Genomic DNA, 15,368 nt, shown 5'->3' on the forward strand with positions numbered 1-15,368 from the left:
CAACTAAATATATATTAAAGTGCACTGAGGACATTTTCCACAACTAAATTGATATAAAAGTGCACTAACACACCTCCCACAACTGAATTGATATACAAGTGCACTAACACACCTCCCACAACTAAATTGATATACAAGTGCACTGAGCACATTTTTCACAACTAAATTGATGTAAAGTGCACCAACATACCTCCCACAACTAAATTGATGTAAAAGTGCACTAACTCATCTCCCAAATTTCCCTTTAACTCACACGCGTGGTTGTAGCTGTATAAAAAACTGAATTTTAAATAAAGTTTAATAATAGTTATAGTCAGTAGTTATATCCAGAAAATTGTGTCTAGCTGTTGTAGATAGATGACTTGCTTGAGGGGTCATACAGAAAATTGTGTCTAGCTGTTGTAGATAGATGACTTGCTTGAGGGGTCATACAGAAAATTGTGTCTAGCTGTTGTAGATAGATGACTTGCTTGAGGGGTCAATCAGAAAATTGTGTCTAGCTGTTGTAGATAGATGACTTGATTGAGGGGTCATACAGAAAATTGTGTCTAGCTGTTGTAGATAGATGACTTGCTTGAGGGGTCAATCAGAAAATTGTGTCTAGCTGTTGTAGATAGATGACTTGCTTGAGGGGTCATACAGAAAATTGTGTCTAGCTGTTGTAGATAGATGACTTGCTTGAGGGGTCATACAGAAAATTGTGTCTAGCTGTTGTAGATAGATGACTTGCTTGAGGGGTCAATCAGAAAATTGTGTCTAGCTGTTGTAGATAGATGACTTGCTTGAGGGGTCATACAGAAAATTGTGTCTAGCTGTTGTAGATAGATGACTTGCTTGAGGGGTCATACAGAAAATTGTGTCTAGCTGTTGTAGATAGATGACTTGCTTGAGGGGTCAATCAGAAAATTGTGTCTAGCTGTTGTAGATAGATGACTTGATTGAGGGGTCAATCAGAAAATTGTGTCTAGCTGTTGTAGATAGATGACTTGCTTGAGGGGTCAATCAGAAAATTGTGTCTAGCTGTTGTAGATAGATTACTTGATTGAGGGGTCAATCAGAAAATTGTGTCTAGCTGTTGTAGATAGATGACTTGATTGAGGGGTCAATCAGAAAATTGTGTCTAGCTGTTGTAGATAGATGACTTGCTTGAGGGGTCATACAGAAAATTGTGTCTAGCTGTTGTAGATAGATGACTTGATTGAGGGGTCATACAGAAAAGACCTGACGCTTTTTAGAAACGATTTTTACCTCCCCCCCCCCCCGTCGTCACAAAAAAAGCAAGGCTCCCCCCTTCCCTATTTCGACCTCGGCCCACTACCCCCCCCCCCCCCCCCCCCCAAAGTACGATTTTTTAAAAAGAGTGATTCCTTTCTTAATACTGTACACATTGAGTATATTAATCAATATTTAAATTACAATATAAAAACGCGAAATAATGGTTATAGTAAGGGTTCTGACATTACTTTTAAAATTGCAAAGTATTACGTCACACTTCAAAAACAATTCCTCTCCTTCCACTAATCACACATCGTCAGTAAAGTTCATTGCCCCCCCCCCCCCATCTAGGAATGTGACGTCATTTATAGAAGACCCTTTGACATTTACTTGTAATAGTACTAGTACAGTTGGTAAATTATAATCATAGGAATAATAAAAGATATCAATATATTCAAGAACTATTCAAAAATTTTAAAACAAAAATTGATTTCATCAATCATTGCACATAAATATTACCATTATGTTTTGATTGATATATATTTTTTTTAAAAATATGAAAACAACAAAAATTGAAGCTATGCGAATAACATACAAATCTTGATGATTAAAAAAATGAGACCCTACAAAAAGGGGATTGTATAAAACTCACAAAAAGTTGAAGTAGTTTTTATATGCTTTTATTGATTCAGAATGACCGTCTGTGGGTTTTAAGACAATCTTGTAACTCGATTTAATCCAATCTAATGCAGCGATTTCGTTCATTGGTCGCACAAAATATCTACTCAATTTAGCGACAAGTGCTTTACGATTCCAACACTAAACACATACCACGTGCTGTGATATCAATAACAAAGCAGAAAAAGTTAAATAAAATATCCATAATTAATAACATCAGAACTCATTAAAAGAATGTGTATTTTTAATTTTAAAGTTATGCATTGTTGCAGGCCGAAAAATATCGTGCCCCTGGAGAAAAATGTCTCAAAGAAACACTGCTGTTAATCCTAACCGCTTGTAGATAGAGAGAGACTCTCAGACCCGCCTGTAGATAGAGACTCTAAGACACACCTGTAAATAGAGAGAGACTCTCAGACCCGCCTGTAGATAGAGAGAGACTCTCAGACCCACCTGTAAATAGAGAGAGACTCTCAGACCCACCTGTAGATAGAGAGAGACTCTCAGACCCACCTGTAGATAGAGACAGACTCTCAGACCCGTCTGTAGATAGAGAGAGACTCTCAGACCCGCCTGTAGATAGAGAAGAGACTCTCAGACCCACCTGTAGATAGAGAGAGACTCTCAGACCCACCTGTAGATAGAGAGAGACTCTCAGACCCACCCGTAGATAGAGAGAGACTCTCAGACCCACCTGTAGATAGAGACAGACTCTCAGACCCGTCTGTAGATAGAGAGAGACTCTCAGACCCGCCTGTAGATAGAGAAGAGACTCTCAGACCCACCTGTAGATAGAGAGAGACTCTCAGACCCACCTGTAGATAGAGAGAGACTCTCAGACCCACCCGTAGATAGAGAGAGACTCTCGGACCCGTCTGTAGATAGAGAGACTCTCAGACCCGTCTGTAGATAGAGAGAGAGAGACTCAAGCCTGCCTGATGTTTAACCTATGCCATATCCCCCTAGCTATTCCCTCTGGATAATAAGACCAAAACTTGTGAGCTAACTGATTATACTTCCTGGCGCTAACAACAATGACCACTGGTCAAATGATCTTAGAGCAACAGATCTCAGACAGATATCTGAGATATTATCTAGTCCGTAATATCCCTTAGATAGTTTGTCGTTGAGAAAATGGGTCTGAGGTATTTAGACTGAGATCAATTGTCCATTCATCATTTGTCCTGTCACCCTAAGAAATATAAACAAATAGCAAACGCATCATCAAACAAAGAAGAACATGTTTAAGATATATCATTACAATTTGTGCATACTAAATTAAATGTACATATTGAATTGCTGTCTACATATCAGGCTTCGTTTGCTTGCTTTCTTTAACACTTTTTGTATACAAGACTTCTCCTAATCTCAAACTTTTAAGCCAGCAGCAATGACCCCTAGAGCAACCATCATAATCCAAAATCTCTCTGTGGAATAAATAACAAATACATATACATATTAGTTTGATTCAAGTTTTGGAATAAACATTTGATTTAAGTTTAGGAATAGTGTTATAAATAGTTTTAAAGTTTTATTTCGAGAAATTATTTCATTTTCAAATTGACTTTACTTTTTAAATATTGAATTTGTTTGTAATGATGTAAGCATTAATGTATTATAAACTCAATATTCGGAAAGATTTGCATAGGAATGTTATTATGTAAGGAAAGTTCAGAGTGTAGGTGATGCTGGTAATTTTTGTTTTGGTCGTTGCTGTATGCATTGCTTTCTATAAAACACGCTCTACGGTTTTACTTTATGTTTAAACAAACATCTGAGATCCATTTTAAATATAGAAACGGCTATTGATAGCCAGAGGGAAAACTACCCGACACACAGACACACACACACATATATATATATACACACGCATATATATATATATATATATATATATATATATATATATATATATATATATATATATATATATATATATATATATTACGGTCAAAGCCCGAAGTGCGGCTAATGCACGCATTGGCCGGCTCTCTTGGCCAAAGCCCGAAGAGCTTAGCACTGAGAACGTATTTCGTACATTGGCCGGCCAATGCACTCACTAGCCGGGATGTCCTGGCCAATGTCCTTTTTAGACTAAGTTGTTTTGCGTGCGGCTTCATTGCGAGTAACGTATTGTTTGGCTATTGTTTGTATATGCAATGCGACATGAAAAAAAAGCCCGTGAGACCAAAAGACAGACATACCAGATGACTGCCAAAATAATTCTGAACTATAGAACATGTGGCCTGAACTTAAACTAGTTCACGGAAAACCAGGCATAGCCAAAGCCAAGGTTCAGAAGAACGTACCAAACAAGATGTTCCAAACATAATGATGACATGGATGCAGACAAATGAATCAGCTCAATGGGCTGAGAATCTCAAATCCATTCAGTTTATGAAAACTTGTGGTTGCCATAAATGCAACGACATCCTCAGCTAACACATCTGCTGCCGTGGCGGAACGTCCAGACTAGTTGCATGACAATAATATGGCCAACAGATTATGTGTAGTGTGTGAAAAATATTGTAGTGCCCATTCTTGTGGATCCTTTGGCAACGATGTCCATACAATATGCGGAATAGCCAATGAAGCAGACAAAGGGTACGGAGGGAACATTACCTGCAGATTATGTCACAATAAACAAGAAATCATGGACGACAGGTCAGCAGCTCATACTAGCTTGCAAACTCAAGGTGCTAAGATGCTAAAAAAATCCGATACAAATTTTAAACAAGCTGAAGTGGGAGATAATGTTCGCATTCGTATACCAAATGTTGACAGAGGTCGCGGTGATCCCCGAAGCGTCATTGCAGTTGTCATGAGTGTCGTCGGCGCTTTCTACAAGCTAGGAACGGAACATGGTGTATTTAAACAAATATATGCTAGAAGTGAGTTTTCAATTCTTCACGAAAAACTGCTCTCATTGTCACCCGTTGGCACTGAGGAAAATCACTACGAACCATCGCATCTTCACAATCATTGACTGGGGGCCAAGGTTACACTCGCTGCAATTGCACAACCAAGTGCACAACAAATCGCTGCAAGTGTAAAAACAACACGCTACTATGTAATTCCAAATGCCATAAAAGTTCAACTTGTTGTAATAAGTGATAATATTGATTGAGACTATAGTGCAATAACATAATTTGAATGTTTTTGCCATTTACTTTAATTAATAATCAATAAAGACTTAATTTCATGATCCTTACCGTGTAAAAAAACACAAAATCTGCTCATGATCTTCTAATTCGGGGCAAAAAAAGTAACCACGAGTGAAATTCTCCTTATATGAGCTGTATATCGAAAAAAAATTCCCACGTAGGAACCCTTTGAAAACTCTTGGAGATGTACATCGGCCCCAGTTAGTCAGGGAAAAAATATTGCTACCCATGGGAAAATCCCGAAACAATGTTTTAACAGACCACAGGCCATATTTCTTTATATAAACATCGTACTGTTTTTGTAAAAACAAATATACAAAAATCTGGTCATACAAACCCAATCATAACTCCAGACGTCGTAGAAATATACCCGCGGGGGTCACTATAAAATATGCGTTATCTTCAGGAAAATTCCGGAAGGGGTTTAGAACTGACCGGTCCGAATTCCCTATATATACATTGTTAATTTGGTGAAAAGCGATGACTATTTTCAAAACAATGTTTAGAAACTTTGGCTCTGTACATCTGACTAATTTTTTCCCCACAATCCTGGGTAAAGAAAACGGCCTTATGGATAAACTATCGGCCAGCCTCTGCTTGCACGGCGAGGGCTAAATGTGACCACGAGTAAAATTCTCCTTACATGATCTTTATAAATAAAATAAAAAATTGTCGATATTTTGTGAGGTCGAAGAGCGACCCTGGAGTGTAACTAAAACACTTTATTCCCGTCGGAAAAAAACATTATGGTCGATAAATTTGTCCAGATGCCGTATTTTCTTTATAAGCATTGCATCTGTATTTGAAAAAAAAGTAAACAAAGACTACGTCATTGGTTCAATTTTTAAGGGAGGTAACTTTTTAAATTCGCAATTATTTTTTTTGAAAACCAAAGCGAAGCTAGGCAGTATCCCTAGTATATATATATACATAAACACACACACACACACACACATATATATATATATACATATATATATATATATATATATATATATATATATATATATATATATATATATATATATATATATATATATATATATATATATTGTACATCAGATCACCCATAACCGGTCTGCACCCGTAAAAATATACGCACAAATAAACGTACACTTACGCGTATGCGTACATGTTCACGTACACGTACGAAATACTACAAAATACTACAAAATGCTTCAAAATAATACAAAATACTACAAAATACTATCTACCTTTCAATGTTCTGCTTTCCTGCCCATTTGTAGAGAAGTTGGCTCGTATTTCTGCACTCAAGTTGTAGCAGGTTATGTGGTATTTGTTTTCTCTGAATAAGTCCACATAGTCATAATCTACGTTGTACCCTGCGGATATATTAAACACGCTCAGACTAAATTTTATGTTTTACTGTCACTATCGAGTTGTGTCACAGTAGAGATAGAAGAATCGGAGTCGTTTTGTAGGAGATTGATCAGGTCTGGTTAGATTTTTGCATGAGCAGATGGGGCAGATAATTGTGCTTTAGAGAACGCAAGCTACTGATTGGGATTTAAAGAACACATTTTAACCGTATGTGGCGTCAACTTTATTTTCAACGCATTACTGAAAATGCACTGAAAATAAGAAAATCAAACTAATTTGTTTTCTTTAATAAAGGCATTGGTCGCCAATTGTTTTTTATTTAAAAAAAAGCAGATTAGTTTTATTTACTTATTTTTAGTTTATTTGAAAGCTTGTTATTTTAATTTTTATTTTACTTTTGTATTTGAATCAAGTAGTACCTGATCCCCCCCCCCCCCCCCTTCCCCTGTGTAGGTCGCCCAATCAACGGACCCCAGGTGCTAAGATAACTGCTGGTGTACTGCCGGGCGTCAATCCTCCGAAATTTTTTTTCCCCGCAGAAACATTCCCTGGAGTATTTTCAACAACTTCCCAAAAACGTTCATTGTTATCATATATATATATATATATATATATATATATATATATATATATATATATATATATATATATATATATATATATATATATATATATATATATATATATATATATATATATATATATATAGAGAGAGAGAGAGAGAGAGAGAGAGAGATTTAGAGAGTTGAAAATGAAACCGACGCCGACGCTCTGTTGAAAACAACGGTATCTTTACTCAAGTCAACTGTTATTTGGCGAGTTTAAATCTTGAGACTACGTCACCGACCTTAGCTAAGATAATTACCTAGTCCACAACGATCAAAGTCACCGTTCTCTTGGTATTTTCTCCACATGATTAAAGCATACCGACCATGGAACTGCCTGCAACCATCGCTATGTATAGCCTCATTGCAACAGTTCAACATTTCACGTATCTCACTGCCAAAAATCATTTTGAAAAATGACCATTTAAAATACTCAATTCTCCACTTCCCCAACCTTAATAGAAAGTCCTAGTTTTCTAAACCTAAAAAGTTATTTGAACTAGCTTCAATCAATGTACACTACATAGACTTTCCTAATATGTATGCTCATTATTTTTAAAATAAAAAAATACCGGTCTAGCGGAATAATTAGGGGCCTATTTTAGTTACTTTTTATATCTAACAAACGTTATTTTCTAGATTTCTTTTATTTACACAGTGTTAACACGAGGAAACTATTTTTTTTTAAAGTTTAACATTAATTTAAAAAAAAAGGTTTTTATTTTCTTAGACATTTCTACTGTCGTGTTTTTAAAAATCGGATGTTTATTAAATGTAATAAATCTATAATTAATAGGATGATGCTAAGGAATTCTTTCTTATGCCTTATTGTATCAATACAAGGGTACGAACTACAAGTTATCAGCTCAAACCTGCAATCAGGATTGCTGAATTCCGGTTTCCAACAAGCCCAAAAAATTATGCAATAACCTGAGGCAATAAAAATATTTAATTCATCAGAATAACTTTGTAAATGGTACAGTTTAAAATAAAAGTAAACACACAAAAAGATAGGAATTGTGCAAAAGCCATTAGGCAAAGGGACGCGCTAGGGAAATTCTTTCGAGAGGAAGGCGAAGCCGAGAAAATAACACAACATCTACGACACTGTCGTGCTATATTTCCGGTATAAATCGTTTGGACCGACGCTAGCTCTGCCTAAGCCGCCAGTGAAGAAAGAAAGTGCGTCGTTTGACCTCAGTTTTACTGCACCTTTACCTTATCCAAGGGGCCGACCATAAATGACGTCAGACACGTAGGGGTAGGGGGGTCAGTAATTTTTTGACGGTGTTTGTTGAGAGGGAGACGGGAGAGTTCAGATCATGTGACGTCACACCATTTCTCCAATGTTAGTAAACAGGTGCCCTGTCAAAACGGCCCGGGACAAATTGACCCCGTCAAACAGACCCCGACAAAACGACCCAGTCAAAATAGCCTCGTCAAAAGGGCCCCGACATATTGGCTCCCGTCAAATGGGCTCCCGTCATATTGACTTGCGACATATAGGCTCCCGACCAATGGGCTCCCGTTATTTTGGCTCCCGACAAATGGACTCCCGACATATTGGCTCCCGACATAAGGGCTCAAGACATATGGGCTCCCGACAAATGGGCTCACAACATATTGGCTACCGACGAATGGGCTCCCGAGATATTGGCTCCCGGCAATTGGGCTCCCGACATATTGACTTTTGACAAAATGACTCCCGACATATTGGCTCCAGACCAATGAATGGCATGACTACTATTGGCATAAAAGTAACCATAGTGTCCTACCTCCAATACCACTATAAACTCTTTTAAATGCCTGAATGGGCACAAACAAATCGAGCCCTTTACAGCTACATTCCACCAATTCTAAAGTTTTGATAATGTTTAATTTACAACAGAAAAGATATGTTGTTTAAAAGCGAGCACAGATGTGTAAATGTGTGATATACATGATGCTTACATGATAACAGCATTTTGTTTTGATTACCTACAAGCATACTGCAGGTAGGAAGGTACAGCGTGGACCCTTCTCCCCACACACTGAGTTGGAACAGCCTATAACCGACTCAATTATGGTATTCATAGATAAATGACCCTTAAATTAAAACACTATATTTTATAATAGATACACTAATATAAAAATAAGGCCTGCCGAACAAGAGATGCATACGTTGTATTACTTAAGAGTGTTGGATGAGCTAACTCTAAGAATATTGATGAAGGAGTCCCACTGGCAGGTGTCATATTCAATGAGACCTTTTTGCCGGGAGACTTAGTCTCTACAGAAACGACGGTATTGTCAGTGGTCCTTTTGTCTGGAGCCAAATTGACAGGAGCCTTTTTGTCGTGAGCCAAAATGACGCTAGCCTATTTGTCGGGAGTCGTAATGACGGGGGCCTTTTTGTGGAGAAACTAAATGACGGGAGCCTATTTGTCGGGAGTCGTAATGACGGGGCCGTTTTGTGGAAAAAACTAAACGACGGAAGATTATACGTAGTAAACAATATACAATAGTAAAGAAAATGATAAATGGCAAGTACAGCTACATTATTTATCATTAAACTTCAAAAAGCTAAAAGCCCAACATATCAAGACTTAAGCGACATTATTTATCATTAAACATAAAAAAAGCTAATAACCCAAAATATCAAGTACAAAAGCAACTATTTAAGCTGGGCATACCAATTTCGGGTACATGGTCTATAACTTGGTCTTTTTCTGTTCAAACATCGTTTTATATAAACAGAACTATCAAAACTCAAATCTTCATTTGCGTTGAAAACAATAATTTTCAAATACGACACTTCGTATTTAAGTTTGGGCTTGTGTAGAAACGAATCAAAAGGTGAATTTTACGCGAGGGATGGGGAAGGGCAACACGGTACAAATCGAATGTTTGGGTTAGTTCTTCAAAGTACTGATAGGCCAATTTCTGCACCGTTTCTGTAGTGTCAATGTATCGCTGGATGCCAACAGAAGATTGAACAACAAGAAATAAAACACGGAGGTGGATGGACCACAATATGGCGAGACAAGACTAGAGGGAATCCCCGAGGAAAGGAAAAGTGGGCAGAAGAATCCAGACAAACAAAAAAAATTTCTCCAGCAAGATTAAAACTGCAATTCTGACATGTGGAAAAGAGCCGCACAAAATCAAGCCAATGGTAGAAGTAGTGTGACCTTATGCTCAATGGCTTTTCTATTGATTAAGCATTCTTAGACATTTTGTAAAAGTAAGCTTGACAAACACAACGAAGCAGCAAAAAAAAATATACTCAATGAAATACACGACAACAAATATGATGTGTATATCCATACGAACTTGTTGGTGGCTTATAAAAAAATATACTCAATGAAATACACGACAACATGTATGATGTGTATATCCATACGAACTTGTTGGTGGCTTATAAAAAAAATAAAAGTCATAACAGAGTTTCAGATCCGATCGGCTTTGATCAAACGAAAAACCAGTTTTTGAGCTTGGGTCCAAACCTGAAAAAACACACACAAAAATAGCGTTTTAACATTAGCAACACAAATACACACATAAATTATTTAATCTTTTAATTTAATTATCAATAATACCTCACTTTAAAGAAGTTAAAACTGAATTTGCAATATTAAATTTTAACATGATTAGTTTTTATCATTAAAGATAATTATATTTATCTAAAAAATATGAAAAACCGTGTAATAAAAGCGTTCATTGAACATTCCTCATGTTTAATATTTCTTCGATGCCAGATTAACCTATAAGCTAAACGAGTGCTCAGCTTTCTTGGGCATTCGTCAAAAAAACGAATGTTTAAGCCATGGTAGGCTTAATCCCTCAAATTAATTTTAACACTTATTTATAATTGTCTTATCTCTTTTTTTAGCATTTCTCTTACCATTTCAATTTAAAAAAAACTATAAGTATATATATATATATATATATATATATATATATATATATATATATATATATATATATATATATATATATATCTATATATATAAAGCAAAGTGGTCAAGTGCCCGATAGGGCACTTCCCGGCGCCGCAGGCGCGTCAAATTTGGCACGATGGTGCCTTCGGGCGATAGAACACGAAGGCCGGTGACGGTTGGCCGAAAAGTCTACGGAGAGGGGGTCAAAACTGACCTCGACTGACCGGCGCCTTATATGGGCTATATTACGAAAAAAAATTTCCTCCGACGACCCCCCTTGAAATTTTGTGAGGTGGTAGGAGAACACCTTGGGGTGTCACAAAAAACTCGCCATGTCCGGGAAAAATCGGGAAATTGGTCAAAACTGACCAGTCGTATTTCCCTATATAATCTTTGTATTTTATGGGAAAAACAGAGGGTCATTTCAAAACGGATTTTAGGGCACTTACCCTGTTTACATCTGGCTAATTTTTGGCATGTTTATAGGTAAATGGCTTGACCGTAGGGCAGACCTGTCGGTCTTACTCAAAGCCTTCGACGAGGGCTAAAAAGTGACCGCGAGTGAAATTCTCTTTATATGAGCTCTATTACGAAAAAAAATTTCCTCCGACGACCCCCCTTGATATTTTGTGAGGTGGTAGGAGAACGCCTTGGGGTGTCACAAAAAACTCGCCATGTCCGGGAAAAATCGGGAAATGGGTCAAAACTGACCAGTCGTATTTCCCTATATAATCTTTGTATTTTATGGGGAAAACAGAGGGTCATTTCAAAACGGATTTTATGGCACTTACTCTCTTTACATGTGGCTCAGTTTTGGCATGCTTATAGGTAAATGGCTTGACCTTTAGGGAAAACTGTCGGTTACACTCAAAGCACTCGACGAGGGCTAAAAAGTGACCGCGAGTGAAATTCTCTTTATATGAGCTCTATTACGAAAAAAAAATTCCTCCGACGACCCCCCTTGAAATTTTCTGAGGTGGTAGGAGAACACCTTGGGGTGTCACAAAAAACTCGGCATTTCTGGGAAAACTTCGTAAAGCGGTCAAAACTGACCAGTTGTATTTCCCTATATAATCTTTGTATTTTATGGGAAAAACAGAGGGTCATTTCAACGCAGACTTTAGGGTACTTAAGCTCAGTATATCTGGCTAATTTTTTGCATGCTCCTAGGTCAATGGCTTGACCTTTAGGGAAAACTGTCGGTTACACTCAAAGCCCTCGACGAGGGCTAAAATGTGACCGCGAGTGAAATTCTCTTTATATGAGCTCTATTACGAAAAAAAAATTCCTCCGACGACCCCCCTTGATATTTTGTGAGGTGGTAGAAGAACACCTAGGGGTGTCACAAAAAACTCGGCATATCTGGGAAAACTTCGTAAAGCGGTCAAAACTGACCAGTTGTATTTCCCTATATAATCTTTGTATTTTATGGGAAAAACAGAGGGTCATTTCAACGCAGACTTTAGGGTACTTAAGCTCAGTATATCTGGCTAATTTTTTGCATGCTCCTAGGTCAATGGCTTGACCTTTAGGGAAAACTGTCGGTTACACTCAAAGCCCTCGACGAGGGCTAAAACGTGACCGCGAGTGAAATTCTCTTTATATGAGCTCTATTACGAAAAAAAATTTCCTCCGACGACCCCCCTTGAAATTTTGTGAGGTGGTAGGAGAACGCCTTGGGGTGTCACCAAAAAATCGCCATGTCCGGGAAAAATCGGGAAACGGGTCAAAACTGACCAGTCGTATTTCCCTATATAATCTTTGTATTTTATGGGGAAAACAGGGTAAATTCTACACAAATTTTAGGGTACTTACTCTTTGTATAACTGACTAATTTTTTGAATACACCTCTATAGATGACTGGGCCGTATGGAAAAACTGTTGGTCAGCATCAAAGCCCTCGAAGAGGGTTAAAAATGACTGCGATTAAAATTCTCATTATACGAGATTTGGTCATTTGGTCTATAAACAGGGGCGGTAACTTTTTAATGTAACAATTTTTAAATATTTTGTATACTCTTTTTAAGAAAAAACAAAAATCATAATGTATAGCATTGTTTTACATTGATATTTTTTTATAAATTAAGTTTTGTATTGTACTGAAATTGTAAAATTAATTGCAAAAGTAATTCAATATTATATTTGATTAATAATTTTTATGAAAGCCCTTTCAGTTCTAATAACCTTGCGAGTAATAAGTTTGCAAATATTCCATCAATTTATGGGCAAAATAAAAGTACCCCACTGTATAAATTTAGGCCCTAAGCATTTAACATAACAGCCAATCACCTATTAATTAATCATTCAATTTCTCAACTTTTTTGAAAACCTAAGCGAAGCTAGGCAGTATGCCTAGTCTATATATATAAAGCAAAGTGGTCAAGTGCCCGATAGGGCACTTCCCGGCGCCGCAGGCGCGTCAAATTTGGCACGATGGTGCCTTCGGGCGATAGAACACGAAGGCCGGTGACGGTTGGCCGAAAAGTCTACGGAGAGGGGGTCAAAACTGACCTCGACTGACCGGCGCCTTATATGGGCTATATTACGAAAAAAAATTTCCTCCGACGACCCCCCTTGAAATTTTGTGAGGTGGTAGGAGAACACCTTGGGGTGTCACAAAAAACTCGCCATGTCCGGGAAAAATCGGGAAATTGGTCAAAACTGACCAGTCGTATTTCCCTATATAATCTTTGTATTTTATGGGAAAAACAGAGGGTCATTTCAAAACGGATTTTAGGGCACTTACCCTGTTTACATCTGGCTAATTTTTGGCATGTTTATAGGTAAATGGCTTGACCGTAGGGCAGACCTGTCGGTCTTACTCAAAGCCTTCGACGAGGGCTAAAAAGTGACCGCGAGTGAAATTCTCTTTATATGAGCTCTATTACGAAAAAAAATTTCCTCCGACGACCCCCCTTGATATTTTGTGAGGTGGTAGGAGAACGCCTTGGGGTGTCACAAAAAACTCGCCATGTCCGGGAAAAATCGGGAAATGGGTCAAAACTGACCAGTCGTATTTCCCTATATAATCTTTGTATTTTATGGGGAAAACAGAGGGTCATTTCAAAACGGATTTTATGGCACTTACTCTCTTTACATGTGGCTCAGTTTTGGCATGCTTATAGGTAAATGGCTTGACCTTTAGGGAAAACTGTCGGTTACACTCAAAGCACTCGACGAGGGCTAAAAAGTGACCGCGAGTGAAATTCTCTTTATATGAGCTCTATTACGAAAAAAAAATTCCTCCGACGACCCCCCTTGAAATTTTCTGAGGTGGTAGGAGAACACCTTGGGGTGTCACAAAAAACTCGGCATTTCTGGGAAAACTTCGTAAAGCGGTCAAAACTGACCAGTTGTATTTCCCTATATAATCTTTGTATTTTATGGGAAAAACAGAGGGTCATTTCAACGCAGACTTTAGGGTACTTAAGCTCAGTATATCTGGCTAATTTTTTGCATGCTCCTAGGTCAATGGCTTGACCTTTAGGGAAAACTGTCGGTTACACTCAAAGCCCTCGACGAGGGCTAAAATGTGACCGCGAGTGAAATTCTCTTTATATGAGCTCTATTACGAAAAAAAAATTCCTCCGACGACCCCCCTTGATATTTTGTGAGGTGGTAGAAGAACACCTAGGGGTGTCACAAAAAACTCGGCATATCTGGGAAAACTTCGTAAAGCGGTCAAAACTGACCAGTTGTATTTCCCTATATAATCTTTGTATTTTATGGGAAAAACAGAGGGTCATTTCAACGCAGACTTTAGGGTACTTAAGCTCAGTATATCTGGCTATTTTTTTGCATGCTCCTAGGTCAATGGGTTGACCTTTAGGGAAAACTGTCGGTTTCACTCAAAGCCCTCGACGAGGGCTAAAAAGTGACCGCGAGTGAAATTCTCTTTATATGAGCTCTATTACGAAAAAAAAATTCCTCCGACGACCCCCCTTGAAATTTTCTGAGGTGGTAGGAGAACACCTTGGGGTGTCACAAAAAACTCGGCATATCTGGGAAAACTTCGTAAAGCGGTCAAAACTGACCAGTTGTATTTCCCTATATAATCTTTGTATTTTATGGGAAAAACAGAGGGTCATTTCAACGCAGACTTTAGGGTACTTAAGCTCAGTATATCTGGCTAATTTTTTGCATGCTCCTAGGTCAATGGCTTGACCTTTAGGGAAAACTGTCGGTTACACTCAAAGCCCTCGACGAGGGCTAAAATGTGACCGCGAGTGAAATTCTCTTTATATGAGCTCTATTACGAAAAAAAAATTCCTCCGACGACCCCCCTTGATATTTTGTGAGGTGGTAGAAGAACACCTAGGGGTGTCACAAAAAACTCGGCATATCTGGGAAAACTTCGTAAAGCGGTCAAAACTGACCAGTTGTATTTCCCTATATAATCTTTGTATTTTATGGGAAAAACAGAGGGTCATTTCAACGCAGACTTT

General features: G+C 37.9%; 1 protein-coding gene across 1 annotated transcript in view; it reads right to left on the reverse strand.

Moving 5' to 3' along the window:
* Positions 1-2,769: 2,769 nt before the first annotated feature.
* The window catches only part of LOC131954118 (uncharacterized), a 28,864-nt gene continuing 16,265 nt past the window's right edge, over positions 2,770-15,368 (reverse strand). Inside the window, exons 6-10 of the mRNA XM_059317648.1 lie at positions 10,390-10,488; positions 7,876-7,933; positions 7,264-7,397; positions 6,272-6,400; positions 2,770-3,320 (exon numbers count right to left, since the gene is read on the reverse strand). Of these exons, the coding sequence (XP_059173631.1) occupies positions 3,262-3,320; positions 6,272-6,400; positions 7,264-7,397; positions 7,876-7,933; positions 10,390-10,488 (479 nt within the window). The 3' untranslated portion in view covers positions 2,770-3,261. The remainder of the gene's footprint in view (positions 3,321-6,271; positions 6,401-7,263; positions 7,398-7,875; positions 7,934-10,389; positions 10,489-15,368) is intronic.

Source organism: Physella acuta, unplaced genomic scaffold (genome assembly GCF_028476545.2).
Source record: "Physella acuta isolate Inbredline_101_S28 unplaced genomic scaffold, ASM2847654v3 ptg000973l, whole genome shotgun sequence".
Taxonomy (NCBI): Eukaryota; Metazoa; Mollusca; class Gastropoda; family Physidae; genus Physella; species Physella acuta.